Raw genomic sequence first — 22,394 nt, forward strand, 5'->3', positions numbered from 1 at the left:
AACTCTCTTGTGCCGCTGCCCGCACCTGCAGTAGAGGCACCTTACTCCTGCACAGCAAAGTACTTGGAGGCCGGGTGAGGTAGGTGCTCACTTGGCTCGTGCACGATCTCTGTGCTGCTCCTTCTGCTTGTTGTCTGTTTTCTCTCCCTCAAGGTACCCAACCTTCCCCAAGTATGGAATCAATAATCAAAAAGGAGGAAAGCACGTTGACAGTGATACTCCAACTTTCCGGCTGTGACTTCCCAAAAGATATCGGATCGGATATCGGGCCAAGATACCTTAGGTAGGTATCTGTAGACGGACGGGACCTTCCAGTCCTAAGGTACCTACTCAAACCTCCAAGGCGTAGTTGAAGGCAAGTGAGGTAAGGAAAGATAGGAAGGTTCGTTCTTTTGGTAGTTTCCTCAGTCCGTGAGGTACTTTCCAATTTCAACAGGAAGTTGCAACTCGTTGCGCAACGTGACAAGCACCTTCCTCGCAAACTCTCTACTCTGCGCAACGTGGTGTCGACGTGTCGTGAGATTTCTTAGTCTTTGGGTGTCGTCGCATCAATTCTCGCTCGTTGGCTTTCCAAATTCAATCTTGCCCTTCGGCTGCGCATCTGCCTTTCTCTTTCTCTTTCGTCACCACAAACTCAATTGCAGCCCAGATGCTCCCCTAGCTATTTTCGTGATGCCAACAACGCCCTTTTCGGCCAATGCTGCCAAATCCTATTTCGGCTTTCGAATTTTATGCTTGTCGAATGTTCGCAAGTACCCATCCAAGACGGTGTCGAAGATCACCCGATGCCATCCGGGGCTAAGCTTCAGCCCAGTGTTCCAGCTCTGTGCCGTCTGATGTCCGATCGCCGACTGCTCGCGGGGATGAGCGGGCTTCGATGCCGCACCAAGACAATCCCAAGTTGCCTCTCGCGCTCGATAATGAGATGAAGCGAATCAGGCACTTGGAACCCTCTTTCCGACGGCTTCCACCGCCGTGCTACCCGTTGGACGTATTCAGGATACCAATGCGATAAACCATAACTGGCTTTTGCCTTTTGTCGCAAACTGTCAAGCCGCAGAACAAAAATGGAACGATGGAAGAAGGGGGGAAACAAGGTAATAATAAGTCAGTCAAGATTTACTTTACTCAATGTCTGAGTCAAAACTGCCTCATCGAATTCGTCGAGAACACTACTCCAAGTCGACTCTCTTTTCACAGGGATGGGCAGACAAGAACAAGCTATGACTGCAACTACGACTGCGAGTAGCTCGCCTTTCTATTTGTACTTTCACTTGTGGTCAACACCCTCACATTGTCCCATCTCCCAGCATTGACTGACAGACCTTACACACCACAGATAGACAGCTCTTTCAGCCGCCAGGCTCTTCTGCTTCGACTTTCCGCCCCCGCCAACGCGCACGTAGCGATGTGCCCTCCCCGTTCTCCCCCTCAGCCCTGCCTTACATCCAGAGGACAGAGGAGCACGAGGTCCATAAGCCGTTCAATAGGAATCGAGCCAGCGGCTCTGTTGAGACGATACCACTCCATACCATCTTACTTGCGCGGCACCCTCCTGCATCGTAGCATCTCTTTTCAGGACTAGCGCCCCTACTCCCCTCGGCCTCGCCGCGCTTTCGCACGCCAACGATTACTACCCGCGGGGCCGCGAGAGCTACGATTCATTCGCACCAACACTACGGCCCGCTTCCACCTTGGCCGACCTGCCCTTTCTTCGTATGTCTCTCTGGAGTATGTTCAGCTTCTGCCCGTCTACAGAGACCGGGATACTTTGTGCGGTACACGGCGTTGCCAATTCGTTGCCCGTGTCTCCATCCTCCAAGCAACAATCGTCATCCACACCATGTCACCGCTTCCGGTCATCCCCAGTTCATTCTGCGGCCCCTCCATTCCGCTTCTCTTAATCGAAACTCTCTTATGTTGAGGGCTCCGCAACTAAAGTGCCCCAAACCATGGCTCTTGAACCAAAATCTCATCCGGCCCTTTTCGCGCCCGCTTGTTAGCACCCGTAAACAGCACTTGTCCGAGCTTTCCCATCTTCCGGGGGTCGATTTGAGGCCACTTAGCGCGGGCGCGTGCTCTAGGCCGCAACCTGCCGCCCGACCGTTTGGAACCGTCGCATGGCGGCCGCGCCGGCCCCAGCTCCAGGACCCTTGGCATGAGCCTGGATTGTGAGTCAGAAATCACGCTTGTCACTCGAGAAATGCGCTCAAGTCGTGGGTTAGAGATCTGTTATTAATCATGTTGACACGGATACTAGCTAAGTCTGTATCTCTGATTCGTTGAGGCTGCCAACGAGGTTGCCATTCCTCTTCTCCTCGTCGCCTCCCCATCTTCTTGGTGCATCTGTATCTAATATGGGGTATCAATCCTATGTTGACCGCATGCGTGTGAACAAAGCCCCTTGTTCCGGTTCAGAAAACAAACATCCCAATGTGGCCAAGAATTACAAAGATTTTGGGGGCGCATGGTTCTTCACCACCCGGTAAAGAGAGAGACAAAGGCATCAATGATCAACGTCTTTCAACGGGCGAATAGCACGACTGTTTCGCACGTTTGTTCCAAGTGGCAGTCTGGCACTGAGAGGCGTTGTCATTGTCGTCAAACTCGTATTCTTCGCGCTTTCTCTTAGCAATACTCGGACGGACTGCCCTGCTCGCAGGAGTCTGTCTGCCCTCTTCGTCGTCACTATCGAGCTCCTCGATGACGGAGTGCCCCTTTTTGGAAACCTTTTTCTCGTTGATTCTCTCGACGTACCAGTCGAGATCGCCCTTGTGCTTATCAATGGAAATGCCGTTTCTCTTCTTCCGCATGTTGCTCCGTACTGGAGTCTCCAGCGCCAGGTGCTTGGTCGTCAGCACGTACCACAGCTTGGCTTCTCGGCCCACCTGGCGGTTCTGGACGGGGAGTCCCATCATCTTGTTGGTCTCTGATGACCTTTGCCATTCTTCGTAGGCGGCCTGCTGGGATGTGCGCCAATCTTCAAACTCCATCACCAGCTCGTCGTGATCACGGGTCATGGCCATGGGGTTGCGCTCTTCCTTTTCAAAGTAGCGGGTATCAGGCTTCAGGTCAAATGCTTGGGCAATCTCGAGAAGATCAAAGCAACGGTCCATACACCACAAGTGCATGTAGCCCGCATTGTGATACGGATCGTGCTGCTTCCCCGAGGTTTCGGGCCGCTCGTCGAAGCAGACGCGCCAGAAGCCCTTTAGGATGGTGCCCTTGTAGGCCGGGCAGCCTGACCAGCGGCACGCGCGTAGTCTGTCGTCGCCCACTCGCGTCTTGCAGCCGTGAGGGACGTTTTGGATCCACAGGGTTAGCGGGAGACCTCGCTGCTTCCGCTCCCTGATGTAGTACAGGATCTGCTCACGGGTGAAGCGCAGATGCGGCTGTAGCTCGCCCTCTTTGTTGTATTGGAACATGGGCTTTGTGTGGTCGTGCCCGCCCCAGGGGGCAGGCGCCTCGTGGAGGGAGTCATACCAGTCTGATGCGTCCACGTCCTTGGCCTTGGCGGGCTTGGGGATGCGCTTGAGGATCTTTCCATTCACGACGGGGGTTGTGAGGTCTCTGGATGGAGTGTGAGCGGGAGTAAGGTATAATGAGGGGATAGGGGCGCTGGCTTTAAAGACGCCCTGTCTATTGAGGATATTGTAGGGATTCACATCTGCCGGTCCGCCTGATAAGCTGTGGCGGTTAATGAAGTCGGCTGGACAAGGTGGTGATCTGGGCTTGGGATGGACCAGTCTCGTCGTGGCGGTGGCGCTGGGAGTGGCAGCTGAGACACTGCGAGGGATGGACTGTGAAGTGGTCAGAGGTGTGTATAGAGGGAGGGAATAAAGGAAGTTTACCGAGTCGTCGTCGTAGTTGAAAGGGACTTGACCGGCCGAAGCGGGTGCCACATCGGGGAACAAGGGGTTCAAGTCGGATTTTGAGGTCAGATGGCGTTGAGATTGCGGCGGCGGTGGGGCGGTAGAGATATCGCCGTTAGTCTTTGGTGAAGGATGAATGAAGATCGTCGAGGTGGGCTCCCGTTTGATGTTGCTGAAGTCGAAGCCGTCGAAGGTGGGGCCATCTTGCTTGACGCTGGCAGGGCTGAAGGATTCGAGGCCGTCATACGTCGTTTCCCCCCCAAAGCTGTCAAAGCCAGAGGTGTCGAGGTCAAAGACTTCGCGGGCGTCTCCGAGTGCAGAAGACGGGCGGTCACCGCACGGTCGTTGGGGGGCAAACATGTCGGGAGGAGGAGGGGATGCAAAGAGATCTTCACCATAACCACCACCGCCACCGCCAAGCCCCGCAGCCGAGTCGCAATGGAGGTCCCATCTGGTGTCACCACTGGACTCGAGACCGTCGAAGCGGGGCCATGGGACGCTCGGCGGGGGAGAGGGCCATGATGTGCCAATGCATAGTGCTTCTTCTGGGACCGGAGTCGGGGCCGCGGTGGGAAGCTGGAGAGCTTCGGCAATGGAGCCTTCGAATTCGTCGAAGAGGGCCTGGAGATTTTGGTCACTAGCGAAGGGTGTAGGTTCTTGCTTGAAGTCTTGCTGGAAATCCTGCTGGAACTCTGGCCTGAATTCTTGTTTTAACTCTGTTGGCTCTATGCTTGATAGCACGGGGGGTATGTCGTCTGTGGTGGTGGGAGGTGTTAATTGGCGCTGCTCTTGCTTAAGCGGTGGTGGTGTTCCTAGTAGTGTGATGAAAAGGACGTTGGGATTTATCGTCGCGACCTGCGCGGGCTTAACCTCTTCTTGCTCGAAATTGGGTAGGGAACCATTGTGGGTGTCGCCTTTACCTCCAAAGAGCGAGCCGTCTGAGATTTGGCTCTCGGAGACCTGTGATATTATCGCCTCCTCGATGGCAGTCTCTGGGATCTGCGTGGTCACCTTTTCGACTTCGGGGACCGGCCCTTCGACGCAAGCGTCGTCGAAGTTGAAAAAGGAGTCTACGTCATCGTAGGAGTCGCTGGAGTCGTTACAGAGGGTTCCCGGGAGCTGGTCAGGGCTGAACTTGTCCATCACCGGGGTGGACCGCATCGTGGCCATTATATCTCCGAAAGTGTTGTAGCAAGTCCCGGCTGGAAGTCTGCGGTGCTGTTCGTCAATTATTGCTCAACTTTTCCTGCAGTCCTCTTCGAGAATGAAATCAGATCTAATGTTTCTTGTAGTTGAATCTCTGTACTTGAACGATCCGTAGTTGAGCTTGTCTGTAGTTAAAAGTGAGTATATACGGCGCAAAAGTGAAAACGAATCGAATGTCTAGGTAGTCCGAGGTCGGGGAGAGTAAGGATGCTGGGGAGGGTGGGCGCACAACACGATATATATGCATGGCTATGGTAGCCATCCCTTCCACAGTGGCAGAGCAGTCTCGAGGTCAATGAAGAAGGACGTGCATAAGGAAGCTCAGTGATAGACAACGGGAACGCGGGGAGGCGACATTGTTCGAAGTGTTTGAGAATTGTCTGGCTGACAAAGGTTGATATTGCTATTATAGATACTTGATTGGTACGGACAAAGTGCGAAGAGAAGGAATCATTGCTAGAACAAGACGTCGGCGGAAATAGACCAGGGGCTTGGCTATAAGAGAACAATAGATAGGCTTCTCTTGTTCTTCGATAATGGCATTCTTGGACTCGACCGAGGTCAGCCCAGTTTTGTGCTATGCACAGATACCTGTCTGGATTTTCGTCAGCGACTGAAGCATGATCAAGATGCCGAAGAAATGGTTTGAAATGGATTTGGTATCAGGAGTAATTGCTTGTTCCTCGACAGTAAATTCCGAACAGGTCTGTGAATAAATGCTTGTCTCATCATTTGATGGATTGAGGGTGAAAATGAAAATTGTTTTGACATACCACTTGACTAGGTTGGATGGATCATGAGATGATTCACCTCAAGCTGCCTGTCTAGATTAGCAAGGCACAGCGAGATTGACAGCGCGCCGTCGACTTCCGACGGGCTAGGGTCGCAAGTGTCCCGCGTCGCATGTCGAGAAGTCGACATCCCGTGGTGTCAACCTCGACAGGCCCCTCTGTTGTCGCGTCGTTTCGGCCGTAGCCTCGCCCGGGAACGAACCCATGGTCGTGCGAGCTCGACGATCCTCGAATGAGGGCGGTAAACGATGCTCCAAGGCGTCTTTCGCCTAACCATTGGTCATACCATGCCGTCCGGTGAATGAAGCACCAGGGGATGAAAGAACATCTGGGTCCGTGAATGGAGAGGATGTCTACCGCCTCGCGTTTCGAGGAAGGTGTGGCTGCATTCCACATTGCTTGCGAATGAGCGTGACAGCACCGGCTAGAAGCCAACGGCTGCCTTGACTATTCTGTCCGCATGCCACTCTCGATTCCCAGCTTCACGCGGAGGCGTCAGCCTAGGTGGGATGGCAAACGACTGATGAACATGTCGCAATGTAAGGTTGAAGGATGAAAGAAAATTTAATTTGGTTCCGCTTGAATAAACGTGTAGGACGTTGGCCAAAAAAGGTCGGCGACGAATAGGAGGGCCCCGCAGCCCGATCTTGGGCCGTGCGTTCTAGACGCCGTTGGAGGGAAGGAACGAACCCCTGCTCCTTCCTCCTACCTCAGTCCATCGGGATATTTAACCGAGCCAATGATAACTCGAGCGGGAGCGAGTGATTGAATTAAGGTAGGCCGGCACGGCCAGGTTTATTCGATTCTAGACCAAGCAGGTCTCTGATCAAACATCGATCATTCTTCTCTCAACAGCATCCCGTATGCCCACCTGGAGAACTCTATTGCCTTCGCGTCTACAAAGGTAGTAGTGAGATCGGCAAGATATATCGCCGCTGGCGCCCATAGCATGAATGCCAACAAGATGGCAAATAGGTAAGATATCTCAGAGTCTCCGCCACCGACAAGACCAACAGTCCATCGGCCCAGGACCAAGCCTAATGAGTATAGGAGGGGACCATGGATCATGTACAGCGAAAATGAGATCTTTCCCATATACTGAGAGAAACGGTTGGTGAAGAGAATTTGTAGGAATGTGGCGTGGTCGACGACGAGAACCGTCAGCACTGCACCGACTGGTATCACGAGGCACTCTTGAAATCTTGCTGGAACCCAGGATACTAGGATCACGTAGCCGGGTGCCTGCGCTGCCTGCTCCATGTCTTCGGGCATGCTGAGCAACCACAGCGAGATCATGAATGATGCGATCCCTACGCCCCGTCCAAGAACGCGATGAGACAGGCTGCCTTGCTTCGGCGTTCGATGTGCAACCCCATCCAAGGGTGATGTGCCCCGGTGCTGTGCTTCAGAGCGGGAGCCTGGCCACCGCCATTGCCTTTCCTCGAGTTCGAGATGCAGATCGCACAAGAACATGCCGCTGAGGAACAGGAACATGCCAAAATAGACGTACAACCATTCAAGGTAGATCGCCAGGCTGAGCGCGAAGAACATCCTGACCCTGTTGTGTACTCTGGTGAAGGCCGTCAGGAACATGAATACCACCATGGAGCTGATAAATTCGAGCGGAATTGTCCAGAGGTGGGGGTCGTATATAGGTTCCGGTATGTCGGAATCGGCACGGACATGAGGTTGGCCGATGGGGTCGGTGGTCATGGCCTCGGCCATTAGGTAGTGCCGTAGTTGGTCCCATAGAGAATCAAAGTGCGGTGGCACCCTCGTCGGGTAAGCCACGCCGGGCAGCCCCTGGTCGGGGAACAGGTTGAGCCAAGTCATGATAGCGACAACGAAACTGACCACAGCGGCTGGGAGGAAGAGCCGAGTGTGGCGGCGGAAGACGGACGACGCGATGGCCGAGCCTGCTTTTTCGAACTCTCCCCGGCGAGCCAGCGTCAGAACGCGGTGCGATATTGTGTAGCCGGACACGACGAAGAAGACGGAGACGGGGGCGAGGCCTGAGACGACGAGGCGTAGGATAGGCAGTTGGTATAGCCACCATCGTCGAGACGGGTTCGGAGTCCATGCTAGTTGGATGTCCCACGAAAACCACACCAGACCGCAGTGGACGAACACAACACATAGCGCTGCAATGCCTCGCAAGCCGTCTTTGGCAGCATGTTAGCCTGAGCACGCGGGGTTGATGAGTATAGGCAGTCCTTCTTACCTAGCCAAGCCGTAGAGCGAAGTGGCTTTGCTTTGTCTTCTTTTGGTCCTAGGAAACTGGGGACCAGGAAAGAGGCAGCTCTCGAGACTCTTCTCCAGGCATCTTGACGCCGCGTGTTGATGGGAAGTAATGAGTCTTCTGCTTCTAATACTGAATTGTCCTCTGCTTCATCGACTGAGGGTTTGTATTCTTTGCTCGAGTCGAAACTTCCCAGCGGAGCGTACGCATGCCGGCCGTCCGCACCGTCAGAGTCGTTGTTTGCTCGAAGAAATGAGGGCAACATAGCCACACGTAGTCGAGCTCGGTTTGAACTATATCGAACTCGAAGCTAGATAGATGAGCAAAGAAATATGAACTTGCCACACTGGGCCTGTGTGATTTCTAATGAAGATGAGCGACGTAAGTAGATGTTGCAAGAGCGCGGAAGGGTTGCCCGAGAGCTAATGCAGCAGACCAAGGTTTGGGTGTAAGTCACCACTTAAAGGGACGAGACCGAGCTGCCCGGCGTCTAAGTGTGATGGGATTCCTGGAGTACGTATCCCCACCATGTTTTACTCGTCCGGTGAGAAACACGCGCATTCCAGATGCGGTAACTCGGGGAGGCGTTTCATGATCAGCAGAGTTCGAGGTGATCCGGAGGCAGACGAGTTCAGATGACCCCTAGAAAGTCTAATCGCGAGGCACGAGGTGCTCTCATTCGTCGAACCGAAGTCTTGGGATTTGACCTTTGCACTGTTTGGAAGGTGTTGTCACTGATGTGCTTGAAGTAGAATCCATGTTGGTAATAGTAGAGGGTACGAGGTCAACACCTGGTAGAGGCTTACGTATTGCCCACAAATGTTGAACAACGCGCGGTATCCTGGGTTGAGACTGGATATAATCTGTTCTTTGAAATGTTTCCAGCCATCTTGGTCCCTGCAAAACTTCTACGATACTCGGCAGGTACCGAGTAATTTGGAAATCTCCCGTCGTCTGATGTGAGTTAACTGCGCCTAGTAGGTTTGCGCAGCATCCGTAAGCGGCCTTGAAACGGTGGTGCGGTCGATCTTTAACGTGTGATTAGTGGGCTGCCGGTTGCACTGACTTATCCGTGCTGGATAGTCGGACTGAGCCCAGAGAATCATTGTAGCTCATCATACTCATGTTATCCATTGTGGAAGGGGACAATCTGAATATATTGATAGTGACTGAAGTGTAATGATTGGAGGAAGTGAGAGAAGGTCGCAGGCTTGGCCCGCTAGAAGTAGAAGTGGGCTGGGGCTTAAGCCACAGCCATGGTGCGCCACACCTGGCCGGCTGGTCCAGCCACATCCGCGGAGGTTTTGTATCTTTCGAAGATAGCTTCTACATCTGAATCTCAACTTCTCAAGTAATCCCCAACAAAAGAGAAAGGACTTAACTACCTGAGTACCAGAAGCAGCGAATCATCAACCTGGACTCATCATACGACCAAGTTATGGCGACGAGAATCTTTCTGATGACAGCATTCAGGGACCTTCGCCCTCATCCGACCGGTAACGTATCAATTATCGGCCTTGCTTTTCCCCGAATTTGGACCCGCCAGCTGGAAAACTGGAAGCTTATTCATCAGGCTAGCAGCCGTGGCAGCCAGACAATCATGGGCGGATATTGCATTGCTGGAGAACTCCACTGGGTCAAGCAAGCTCTGGAGTGTCGGAACGGTCTAATGTGGTCCCTGTATGCAGACCGACAGATTTAACTCACTTTACTTTGCCTTGGTGTTCTGGCCTATGTCTTCCGATCATCCATTTCTGGCCATTGATTTGTCGCTGTGCACCTGGTGGGTGCCGCAAGTGTGTGCCATTCCGCAATGGTACGTGAAGATCAATACCCAACAGGTGGAAACTTGCCTCGAATCCTCGATTCCCTCGAAAGCGAAGACCAAAGAGGGGTGATGCTCGAATGGGGAGCAAGGGCCCAGGGGAGAGCATGGCAGTTGGGGATTCTGTTCCCGTTTGGGTATGCCTCCGTCAAGCGTCCTGGGGCCGAATTCCTGATTTCGGGGTTTCCTAAGCGGCCACATCCCGGGGTCCTTGTCAACGGTGCTAGGCCTAGGTTATAATGCTGGGCGATGCTGGGCGTCGATGACGATATGTTTGACTGCCGTTTTCTTATTTCAGGTATTAATCCCAAGCCTGGGGTTCGATGTAGGTCTCGATGCTCTCATCGTATCCACCCGCCGCCAGCCTGTGCGTTTAAAGACTGATGGTGTGAAGGTGGGAGTGAGAGTGAGGATGGGGATTAAGGGTGAGAGTGAGAGTGAGAAACAGGATGGTAGAGTGAGTGTGAAATTTGCCTTGCGGGTACCTGAAAAGGCTGAAAGTCAGTTTGGGTTGTGATTCCGGGATCTCGATGCTAATTCATGAGTTGACACCCGCTGTCGGCTCCGCCAGGATGAACTTGTTGATGCGCGTCTCTCGGCATGATTCTCTTCTCTTTCGCTGGCTAGATGAATGCTAAATATTTGGACACACACACACACACAAACACACACACTCAGAGATTAACGGCCACTATGATAGACGGTTCTCCTTGGCCATTCTTGGGATTCTCGGGGTAGATCCCCCCCCCCCCCCCCCCCCCCCCCCCCCTTGTTCTAAACTTGGAAGAAATACGAAGTACATGCTGCACCGATAATCATTTACCACAACCCGATTCTCACACCTCAGTACACAGTAAAGTAGGCGCCCGTGGCCGCACTACCAAATTCCCCGTGTTCCCGCCCGGAACCCTGGACTCCCTGAGTCGTCCCAAGGTCAAGGAAGGTGGGAAGGTGGGTGGAAAGGTACCTTCAAAGTAGCACTGAGCACTCGCCGCCGCCTTTCCTCTCGGGCTTCCTCTCCCGCCCACCCCAACTGCCAGCCCGCCAGCCTCTTTAATCTTAACAAACTCGACCAAACCTTGCCTGGCCTCCATCCTTGACCCAACCAGGCAAAGCGACCGCATTTTCTTGCTGTCCTGGTCCGACCTACGTCACGAGACTTTTCTTTGACTTAGTGGAGGATACCAGCACCACTTCTACAGACTTGCTGCTGCTATCACCAAGACAAGACGAGACAATACCTGGACAAGACTGGATGAGGGGATCCGACCAGACACACAGAGACATCGACATCTTGCGATCGTCCCTCCTTTAAACTCTCGACCAACGGAACCTCCCACCCCTCTCCCCTCTCTCCACAATCCCCTTAACCCCGGGGGTCTCGGCCCATTCTGCATTCTAGACCCTATTCTCTCCCCTTCCTTTTTGTCTTGTCGCTGCTGTATCCTGCGCTTCCATTGTGCATAGTCACCAGCATTGTTTTCGCCCGTTATGGCTGCACAATTAGATCCTGAATTGCAGGACAAGCTCGAGGAGCTGGAAAAGGAGTTGGAGGTATGTTTGCAACCCTCCAGTCCCCGTTCTGTTGGCACCGTCTGGAATCGCACAACTTTACTTCCACCTCAAGATGACGGGCCTTGCGCGGCCTTGCGCATGCGCGCATCGTGCCCGAGCACCCGCATCCTTGACTGAAGTACTCGTCGTTCCTTTTGTCGCACTGACTGACGCATTATCGTGGCTATAGGAAGGCGACATTACAGAGAAAGGGTTGGCGCTGACCCCTCCATCATGACATTCCCCTTCCCCGTTTACTTCGAACCGCGCGACAGCGGCTAACCCATTCCCTCTCCCCGCAGATACCAGAAGCGACGAACGCAACTCTTTTCCATATACATGGGCCCTGGATCTGCCGGCGCTCCCGCTATTGCCAAACCCCGAGGCGGCTTGGGCATACATGACCCAGATCACCCCGGACACCCTTCGAGCGATGGTCACCGCGCAGCAGCTCTCGCCGCGCTCGGCGGTAGAGACTCCGATCCCACAAGCCCGACCTCTCCCGGCTCCTACCGCCCACAGTCTCCATTTGGCGGCCATGGTTCTGGCCACGGCTCCGGCCACGGCTCCGGTCATGGCTCTGGTGGTTACGCATCGCCTGGGTACCAATCACCCGGAGCTGGCTATACCTCCCCCGACATGAACCCTGCCGGTCTCCTCCGACCTGGCGGCCCCCTCGCCGAACAACGCCCGAACATGAAGCAGCGCGATTCACTCTTCCTCGGCGCTGCTAACGAGCCGCCGACTCGATCTGGCACTATGGTCTCGACCGATTACGCCTTTAATCCCGACCAGCAAGGACACTACATGGACCAGCACGGGCAGAACCCATACGATAGCCGGACGGGCACGATGCTCGACTCGACTGGCTACTTCTCTGGCTTCACTGGCGGACAGAACTTCGAGCAAGGCCAGGGTTATGATCAACAGGGTTACGACCAGAATGGCCAAGAAGAATACGGCGGAGGACACAGATACTCGTCTGGAGAGGCTTTCTCGCCAACGGCCGCCATGGCGCCGCCTATGCTCACAGCAAACGACTTGCCCCCGCCAGAAGTGCTCGAGTACCAGATGCCACTGGAGCCCCGCGACCTTCCATTTGCGATTTCCGACCCGCACGACAGCAATACCCCCATGTCCAAGTTCGATAATATCGCCGCAGTCTTGAGACACAGGGGAAAGACGATGGCAAAGCTGCCCGCGTACTGGGTGCTGGACAGCAAGGGCAAAGAAATTGCCTCCATCACGTGGGACAAACTTGCGTCAAGAGCTGAGAAGGTAGCACAGGTCATTCGGGACAAGAGCTCGCTGTATCGCGGCGATCGCGTTGCCCTGATTTACCGCGACACTGAAGTCATTGACTTTGCCATTGCTCTGCTCGGTTGCTTCATTGCTGGCGTCGTCGCCGTGCCGATCAATGACTTGCAAGACTATCAGAAGCTAAACCTGATCCTCACATCGACGCAGGCGCATTTGGCGCTCACGACCGACAACAACCTCAAGGCCTTCCAGCGTGACATAACAACACAGAAGCTTAATTGGCCCAAGGGTGTAGAATGGTGGAAGACAAACGAGTTTGGCAGTTTCCATCCCAAGCGCAAAGACGACGTCCCGCCTTTGACGGTTCCAGACTTGGCATATATTGAGTTCTCGCGGGCGCCCACGGGTGATCTGCGAGGCGTGGTCCTGAGTCATAGGACAGTCATGCACCAGATGGCTTGTTTGAGTGCCGTCGTTACGACAGTGCCAGGAAACGGGCCTGGTGATACCTTTAGTCGAACCTTGCGCGATAAGAACGGCCGGCTCATCGGTGCTGGAGCAACCAGCGAGACGCTTCTCTCATACCTGGATCCTCGACAGGGTATAGGCATGATTCTGGGTGTCCTTCTCACCGTTTACGGTGGTCACACAACGGTGTGGGTTGAGAACAAGGCCGTCGAAGTACCGGGGCTCTACGCTCATCTCATCACGAAGTACAAGGCCACACTCATGATTGCCGACTACCCCGGTCTGAAGCGTGCCGCCTACAACTACCAGTCAGATCCCATGACGACACGAAATTTCAAAAAGGGCATGGAGCCCAACTTCCAGACAGTCAAACTGTGTTTAATCGATACCCTCACGGTTGACGGTGAATTCCACGAAGTACTGGCAGATAGATGGCTGAGGCCACTGCGAAACCCGCGAGCTCGCGAGGTAGTCGCGCCAATGTTGTGCCTGCCTGAGCATGGTGGCATGGTGATCAGTATTCGCGACTGGCTAGGAGGCGAAGAGCGGATGGGCTGCCCATTGAAGCTGGACATGGGGTCCGACATTGACTCCGACGAGGAAGAGAAGGAAGAGGTGAAGCTTGCACCCTCAAATGGCTTCGGCAGTCTCTTGGGAGGCGGCGGCACCACCACCACAGAGCAGCGCGCTAAGAACGAACTGAGTGAGGTGCTCCTCGACAGAGAAGCGTTGAAGACGAATGAAGTTGTGGTCGTAGCAATCGGAGACGAAGCGCGAAAACGAGCTGCTACCGAACAGGGCACTGTTCGCATTGGTGCTTTTGGATACCCTATACCCGATGCCACCCTCGCGGTCGTCGATCCGGAAACCGGCTTGTTGGCATCACCACATTCTGTCGGAGAAATCTGGGTGGACTCGCCATCACTATCAGGAGGCTTTTGGGCTCTGCCAAAACACACGGAGCAAATATTCCACGCTCGACCTTACAAGTTTGATCCCGGCGAACCAACACCCACTGTTGTAGAACCCGAGTTCTTGAGAACCGGTCTGCTGGGCACGGTCATCGAAGGCAAGCTATTTGTTCTTGGCCTTTACGAAGATCGCATTCGTCAAAAAGTCGAATGGGTCGAGCATGGCACCGAAGTAGCGGAGTACCGGTACTTCTTTGTTCAACATCTCGTCGTCAGCATCGTCAAGAATGTGCCCAAGATCTACGATTGCTCTGCGTTTGACGTGTTTGTCAACGAGGAGCATCTACCCATTGTTGTCTTGGAATCACCAGCTGCCTCCACAGCGCCTCTGACTTCAGGCGGGCCGCCCAGGCAACTCGATACTGCACTGCTCGACTCCCTCGCAGAGAGATGTATGGATGTATTGATGCAAGAACACCACTTGAGGCTCTACTGTGTCATGATCACAGCACCAAACTCTCTGCCCAGAGTAGTCAAGAATGGACGTAGGGACATCGGGAATATGCTTTGCAGAAGAGAATTTGACTTGGGCAACCTGCCCTGTGTTCATGTCAAGTTTGGTGTTGAGCACGCGGTACTCAACCTCCCCATCGGAGTTGATCCCATCGGAGGCATTTGGTCTCCCATTTCATCTGATTCGCGTGCTGGGATTCTCATGTCATCCGACAAGCAATACTCGGGTATCGACCGGAGAGAAGTTGTCATTGACGATCGCACCTCAACGCCGCTGAACAACTTCTCTTGCATCACTGACCTGATTCAATGGCGCGTTGCCCGTCAGCCCGAGGAACTGGCATACTGCACCATTGATGGTCGTGGCAGAGAAGGCAAGGGCGTGACTTGGAAGAAGTTCGATACCAAGGTTGCGGCCGTGGCCCTGTATTTGAAGAACAAGGTCAAGGTTCGCCCCGGCGACCACCTGATTCTGATGTACACGCACTCGGAGGAGTTTGTCTACGCCGTTCATGCCTGTATCAACCTGGGCGCGGTCGTCATTCCGTTGGCTCCTCTGGATCAGAACCGCCTTAACGAGGACGTGCCTGCATTCTTGCATGTTGTCGCCGACTTCCGTGTCAAGGCTATCCTGGTCAATCACGAAGTTGATCACTTGGTCAAGCTGAAGCTGGTTTCCAACCACGTCAAGCAAGCCGCTTCAATTCTCAAGATTGGTGTGCCGAATTACTTCAACACCACCAAGCCGCCAAAGCAAAGCAGTGGTCTGCGGGATAATGGCATCACCATGCAGCCTGCCTGGATCCAGCCTGGATACCCTGTAATTATCTGGACCTACTGGACGCCCGACCAGCGCCGTATCGCGGTTCAGCTTGAACACGACACCATCCTTGGCATGTGCAAGGTCCAGAAGGAGACTTGCCAAATGACGAGTTCCCGCCCCGTGCTGGGATGTGTGCGTAGCACCACTGGTCTGGGTTTCATTCACTCATGCTTGATGGGCATCTATATCGGCACCCCCACATATCTCCTCTCGCCAGTCGAGTTTGCGCAAAACCCAATGTCGCTGTTTGTGACTCTTTCTAGATACAAGATCAAGGACACCTATGCGACGCCACAAATGTTGGATCACGCCATGGCCACGATGCAGGGCAAGGGATTCACGCTCCACGAGCTCAAGAACATGATGATCTCGGCCGAGAGCAGGCCACGAGTGGACGTGTTCCAGAAGGTACGGCTTCATTTCGCGGCTACTGGCCTCGACCGAACCGCCATCAACACTGTCTACTCCCACGTGCTCAACCCCATGGTCGCGTCGAGGTCTTACATGTGCATCGAGCCTATTGAACTCTGGCTGGACACAAAGGCACTACGCCGCGGTCTGATCTACCCCGTAGATCCCGAGCAGGATCCTAAAGCGCTTCTGCTCCAGGACTCCGGTATGGTGCCTGTGTCTACACAAATCGCTATTGTGAATCCCGAGAGCCGACTACTCTGCCACGATGGCGAGTACGGAGAGATTTGGGTCGACTCGGAGGCTTGTGTCAAGGCTTTCTATGGCTCAAAGGATGTGTTTGACGCCGAGAGATTCGATGGCCGCACCGTAGATGGTGACCCCAGCATCCAGTACGTTCGTACGGGCGACTTGGGTTTCTTGCATAACGTCAGCAGGCCTATCGGCCCTGGAGGCGCACAGGTGGATATGCAGGTCTTGTTCGTTCTCGGCAACATTGGAGAGACGTTTGAGATCAATGGCCTCAGCCACTTCCCCATGGACATCGAGGCTTCTGTGGAACGGTGCCACCGCAACATCGTAACTGGTGGATGGTAAGTTGGCGGTTCCCATCAGTACTGTTATTATGCTAACAACACGTAGCGCCGTCTTCCAAGCCGGTGGTCTTGTCGTTCTACTGGCCGAGATTACTCGAAAGGCGTACCTCGGTTCTGTTGTGCCAGTCATTGTCAACGCGATTCTCAACGAACACCAGATCATTGTCGATATCGTCGCATTCGTTAACAAGGGCGACTTCCCACGATCGCGTCTCGGCGAGAAACAGCGCGGCAAGATCTTGGCCGGCTGGGTCACCCGTAAGATGCGTACCCTGGCACAATTCGCCATTCGAGACATGGACCCCAACAGCATTATTGGTGGTGACCCTGGCGCAGATGGACCCGACCCTCATAGGGCCTCTGTCAGTAGCCAGAGGAGCATGACAATGAGCGGCCTGGCGCCTGGCTCTTCAAGCCTGCGCAACGTCGAACATGCACCGCAAATTCTGGAGCAGGAAGAGTTTGAGCATCAGGTCGGACAGATGGCAGCTCTTCCCCAACAGAGCCAAGACGGCATTGCAGAGATGCCCGGTGACGAGGGCCCTGCATTCGCACAGCAAGCGAACGCGCCGTCGGGCCACGGCTACGTCTTACCAGATTTTGATTCGTTTGGTCGCGAAGACGGCGGTCCCCCGCCTGTAGGTGCCAAACCGGGACAGACCCCGCCGACGATCCACCTCCCCGGAGTTGACGGCCGAGAGAGCATGGATTTGTGGAAGAATCAACAAGGCGGCGGTGGCCAGGGCGACGAGGACTGGACGGCCCAGGCCCTCATGCACATGAACCTCGCCAACGACCTGGAGAGAAAACAGGGCCAGCAGCATTAAGGGGGCGGTCTTTCAAACAAGATTTTTTCTCTATCATGTTGATTATTTTTCCTTCTTTTTGCAAGCACACGGGTCTTGGGAGACATTAGCTGTGGGCGTCTTTGGGCGTCTTGGACTCATGAATGCACTGGTCTTTGCGGCATAGGAGGTAGTATTTGGATAGAGGATTCCCCTGTGCATACTCACTCGAACCTCGAGAAAAGATCATTGTTAATTCATTATTATTCACTTTTACGTTGCTTTGTATGTGATTTTACGGGCATCTTCTCGTTCCAATGATCTATCTACTCTAATTATCGCGAATTTCTCATGCTCTCCTGGATGAAGCTCGACTGAACAATGATCGACCCCCCATTGATGTTCTCCTCCGACCCGGACCCAGCAGACAAATTCTTGACACCACTAGATCCAGCCGTAATACGATTCGTAAGTCCAATCTCATCATCCGAATCCCCACCCAACTTCATCTTCCCATCCCCCCCACCGCCAAAGTTAAACCTCGACCCGCCATATGTGAACATGGCGCCCGACCCCTTTTGCGAGCCGCTGTTCTTTCCTCCACCGGTGCCCGATTTGGATCTCCATGGTACGCTGTTGGAGGAAGGGCCGCCACCAGCACCGCCTCCGCCGCTGGAGGAACGTCCAAGGGAAGAAGAGATTTTGTGGTGGACGAGACGGCGGAGGGGTGCCAGGTGCGGGAGGCAGGCGGAGACGATTGCGATGGAGGGTTCGATTGCGGACCAGATGAAGACGGGGCCCATTTGCCATGTGATGTCGAGGGCGTGGGAGAAGGTTGAGAGGTAGGTTATTCGGACTATGCTTGCTACGCAGACGCTGGGGGGGTTCAGTTAGTATGGATGTCGTGTATGCGTATCGATAATGATTGCTATTGGAAATAGGGGGTAGCGAAAGTAAGGGGAGACAAGGGGTTTGACTTACAAACTTCCTAGCAACATGATACTACAAACTGCAGCCTTCTTCCGTCCCGACATTTGCAACTTTAGAATCTGCGGGATGGGAATTAAGAGGACGATGACGTCGTTGACCATATTGATGATGGCGAGCGCCAGATAGAAAGTGTTGATGTCGATGCATTTCCCCTGTTCGCCCACGAACTGGTTCCAGTAAAATGATATTGGGCTGCACGCGTTGGCCATGGTGGCCCAGATGATGATGGGGTAGGCGATGGAGAGGACGTAGCCCAAGGTCAGGGAGATTTTGAAGGACGGGGAGGAGGCGGTGGAGAGGAGGAAGATGCGTTGGTAGAAGAGGAGGATAGAGATTTTGGTGGCGGCACAAGCTGTGCCGTAGATGAAGGTGTAGGCGTAGAGGATCTGTGGTTTGGGGGTTATTATGACGTTTGAAGCTATGGTCACCTCCTTCTATGATGATGGGAATAGCGTCAAGGAACAGGGGGAAGGGGAAGTTACCTTGAAGACTTGCGTTAGGTTTAGAGGTGTGAATGACCAGACGTGATTTCCTGCGCCGTAGGCTCCGCCTGCGATGCTTAAGCCGACTGTGGCACCAACGAGGAGCTGTGACGAGATATCGTTAACACTATCCCATGAAGGAGAAGAGAGTATTGTCCGTCGAAGTTGCAATGAGACAATGGTCTGCTAACGTTGTTACTCACAAGTGAGGCAAGAATTGCCCAATCATCTGCTTTCAGACTATGTCCTTGGAGAAACCTCGCCATCAGCCGTAGTACCACAGCGACGGACGCCAGTACGGCGAGGATTATGACGGCGGCATTGTTGCGAGTGACGCTGCTTTCTGAAATGTCGAGGTCGTCTGGAGGAGGACCGAATATGGCGACGATATTGGGATCAAGTTCCATTATCGACGACCAGATGGCTGTGGTGGCGGTGGTGTGAAGCGGGAAGGGAAACCGGAACACCACCACATGAAGGACTACGAGGAGCTTTCAGTTTCTTTGGGTGACATCTTTTCCTATGAGATCCTCAGAGTGGTTTTTTCTTCATAGGATCTCAAAATTGGGTCGAAGAATCATTGCGGCACAGTCTAGTGCCTAGGGCGCGCGAAGAAAAGTAAATATGATGCATGTTGGAGGAGTCGTATGTACTTTCGACCCAGGTAAACCCGTGGCATTCGCAGTTGGCTACATATAATCTCCACCGTGATGCTTCCGTGCACTGTTGCATTCGCATCGACAGGCACGCTGCTCGGGTTTTCCAACGGTCTTGCCAGAAAGAGCCTATATGTTGGGGCTCAAGAGAAACGAAGAAAGGGCCTGGAAAAGCTGTTGGTGCCCAGTTGTGCCAGTCTCTTCCGTCTGGTTTGCTTGTCAAGAGAGGGACAGGGTTCAAAATGCTGTTGGTGCTGGGTAGGCAGGCCCGGAGTTCCGCATGGCGTGATGATTCCAGTTGCGGTCTCGCCAAAGGCCCCAAAGGGCGACAATGTGGATCATTTCTGATTTCTTCCGTTCAAGGATTATATGCACAGACGGGGCAGCTCTATGTTGGGGGGAGGTTATTGTGTCCATAATTCCCCTGGAGTCTTGATACTCCATGTTCGTTGGTGCGCGTCCCACGCATGCAGGAACGAGAGTGTAATGAGGGGGAAATGATGAGCTGGCTAGAACGAGAGTGATGCCCAGACTTCTGGCAATCAACACTACTCGATTGCCTTCTTGATGAAGTGCCCAGCAAGCCTTGGATGTGACAGAGTATCCTCGTCGTCAGAAAGACATGTTTGTTTCAAAGCGTAAAATGGCGACTCGAGAACGCGATGGGACGAGTATTTCGGAAAGAGGAAGATGGCCTAAGTCTGAAGATTGCAACGTCGTGGAGCCGCTGATCCTGCCGTTCTTCACCAACGGCCCGTCTGACTGCCTTGTCTCGGGGAACAAGGGGTACGAGTCCCGCAATGCAAGGATTAAAATATCACATGCGGCTTCCTCTTCGCGGTCCACTTCTGTCTCCTGCGAGGAATCACATATGACGAACATGTCTAGATTGGTAGGTCTGTTGCTGGGGCGTAGTCTATTGACATCTTCAAGTACAAAATGTGTTCAATTGTCTATGTTGACCGAGAGCCATGCAATTCCGCGAAATACTTTCGAGTTTTGCATTTTCGGCTCGAGATGATTCAATGAAAGCTGTGCCTTCTCCGTTCTTGTGGCTCCTGCTCTATGTGGGATGAAGGAAGTCCATCCTGGTTTTTGTTGGAACCGGGATCACAAAAGGCAAAACGTGGTTGACGGTGTATCTCATCCCGTTGAGGCAGGGAAAAGGACTTCGACAAGTTCCACTCTTTGGTACCAAGTCTCTGAAAAGAGTGTCTTCATGCAGGTCCCCTGGAGTCATTGCCTTCTGTAGTGGAGGATTGCGATATGTTATGACCTGATTTAAATGTACGGGTGCGGCGTGGCTGGCATTCGTTGCAGGATGGTCTGGAGCGTCCGGACAAAGGCACAGCGATGGACTACAAGGCTTTGATATAATTACACCCGCCATTCTTGTGCCTTTGCTATCCCAATGCCCTTCTCAGCTCAGGACTTCTGCATAAACTTCTAGCACGTCAACAACTATGGGTTCCTTATCAGGCTTCACGGAGATCCCGGATCTCACGCCCCTCGAGCGTATCGGACCCAAGGGCTACCTTCGATATGTCTTCCCTTTCCAGCTTCCCGAAGACTATAACCATGAGCAAGCCGCATCTATCCTCCGCGCAGGGTATGAAGCTGCGCAACAGCGTATCGCTGTTTTGGGATGTGAAGCTGTCCCGAACCCAGACGCCAAGCAAGCTGGTATCTTGAAGCTTCAGAGACTGCGTCATGGAGACATCGAAGGCATCACCGTCAAGGATCTTCGAGCTCCCGGCGCTTTCCCCATGACGTACAAGGAACTCAAGTCCAAGAACTTCCCAGTGGCTTCCTTTGACGCCAACACAATCTGCCGGCGCTCGGTATGGGCAACTCCGGATGAAAGGCTGCCCGTGTCCCTTCCTCAAGCCAATTTCATTCAGGGAGGCCTGATTCTATCCTGGTGTATCTTTCACATGTTCGGAGACGGGAAGACGTTCCTGATCTGGACCAAGATCTGGGCAGAGGAGTGCCGCAGGGCCCAAGGCCTTCAAATCACAGATCCTTTCAAGCTCGATGAAGCTTTCCTCAGAGACCGGCAACGCATCATGAGCCCGACCGGCAAGAACCCGGGCCGCGCGGAAGACCACCCCGAGTACACCATCATCCCCTTCACGCCAGAGAGCATGCCACCAAAGATCCTCTCCGAAGACCACCGCGGCCAAATCTTTTACTTCTCGCCCGGTGCCCTTGCCAGACTCAAGGCCGAAGCTTCCCCAGAAAACGCTACGGAACCCACGAAACAGAGATGGGTCTCCACCAACGACGCGCTCTCGGCACTGCTCTGGCGTACCGTCATGGCGGTGCAGTCGCCTCTCGAGACCCTTGAGGGAGACCCGGTCTCAGTCTTCAATATCGCCGTCGACGCCCGCCTGCGTACTGACCCACCGGTACACCCGGAAACCATGGGCTGCTTCCTGGGTTACGTGGCGGCCTCGGTGCCCATTCGCAAGATGCTCGGTTCGGCATCCCTGGCTGACCTGGCAATCCTCGTCAGGCAGGCGTTGATCCGCGCGGATAACCAGTTTGTCGATGACGTGGCTACGCTCATTGACACTGTGGAGGATGTGAACCGCATTATCCCCACCGCTCTCTTGGATGTGCCTGGGAACAATTGCATTCAGACATCGTGGGTCAACTTCTCGCTTTACGATGTGCAGTGGGGGCAGGTTCTCGGCGACACGATCCAGGCTGTCCGCGCGCCGCATGTTGGTGTGATCAACGGTTTGCAGGTCGTTATGCCTATTCTGCCGGACGGTGGAATGGAGATCCTGGTGGGAGTTGAGAAGGACTGCTTGGATAGGTTGTTGCATGAACCCCTCTGGATGAAGTATGCAGAGACGAGGTGAACGGAATTTGTGAGTGGTGTCAATTGGGGGTACAAATGAGTTACGTGACGGATTGTGACAACTACCTTTAGCTTGACTAATAATGTGACTGTGTTATTTTCATTGCATGTATCTATCATACGATGTGCTGTTCTTCCTATGACCT

At 53.8% G+C, this 22,394-nt stretch overlaps 5 protein-coding genes across 5 annotated transcripts; 2 read left to right on the plus strand and 3 right to left on the minus strand.

Moving 5' to 3' along the window:
• Positions 1-2,540: 2,540 nt before the first annotated feature.
• Positions 2,541-3,896, minus strand: BDP55DRAFT_532261 (uncharacterized protein; the record flags this gene model as incomplete). The annotated part of the gene is made up of 1 exon (XM_060567853.1): positions 2,541-3,896. A coding segment is annotated over one exon (1,356 nt), but the record flags the coding sequence as incomplete, so codon positions are not given.
• Positions 3,897-6,706: 2,810 nt separating this feature from the next.
• Positions 6,707-8,373, minus strand: BDP55DRAFT_727602 (acyltransferase family-domain-containing protein; the record flags this gene model as incomplete). The annotated part of the gene is made up of 2 exons (XM_060579326.1): positions 6,707-8,031; positions 8,091-8,373. 2 exons carry the CDS (start codon positions 8,371-8,373, stop codon positions 6,707-6,709), a joined length of 1,608 nt encoding a protein of 535 aa, XP_060430802.1.
• Positions 8,374-11,826: 3,453 nt separating this feature from the next.
• BDP55DRAFT_549809 (acyl-CoA ligase) lies at positions 11,827-17,296 on the plus strand (the record flags this gene model as incomplete). Its single annotated transcript, XM_060568964.1, has 2 exons — positions 11,827-16,466; positions 16,516-17,296. The coding sequence occupies 2 exons, from the start codon at positions 11,827-11,829 to the stop codon at positions 17,294-17,296; spliced, it is 5,421 nt and encodes a 1,806-aa protein (XP_060430803.1).
• Positions 17,297-17,589: 293 nt separating this feature from the next.
• BDP55DRAFT_608412 (uncharacterized protein) lies at positions 17,590-19,133 on the minus strand (the record flags this gene model as incomplete). The annotated part of the gene is made up of 4 exons (XM_060571135.1): positions 17,590-18,130; positions 18,236-18,662; positions 18,708-18,831; positions 18,930-19,133. 4 exons carry the CDS (start codon positions 19,131-19,133, stop codon positions 17,590-17,592), a joined length of 1,296 nt encoding a protein of 431 aa, XP_060430804.1.
• Positions 19,134-20,845: 1,712 nt separating this feature from the next.
• BDP55DRAFT_693097 (transferase family-domain-containing protein) lies at positions 20,846-22,249 on the plus strand (the record flags this gene model as incomplete). The annotated part of the gene is made up of 1 exon (XM_060577190.1): positions 20,846-22,249. One exon carries the CDS (start codon positions 20,846-20,848, stop codon positions 22,247-22,249), a length of 1,404 nt encoding a protein of 467 aa, XP_060430805.1.
• Between the last annotated feature and the right edge of the window lie 145 nt (positions 22,250-22,394).

This window comes from Colletotrichum godetiae, assembly GCF_030913485.1.
Source record: "Colletotrichum godetiae strain CBS 193.32 chromosome Unknown BDP55scaffold_16, whole genome shotgun sequence".
NCBI lineage: Eukaryota > Fungi > Ascomycota > Sordariomycetes > Glomerellales > Glomerellaceae > Colletotrichum > Colletotrichum godetiae.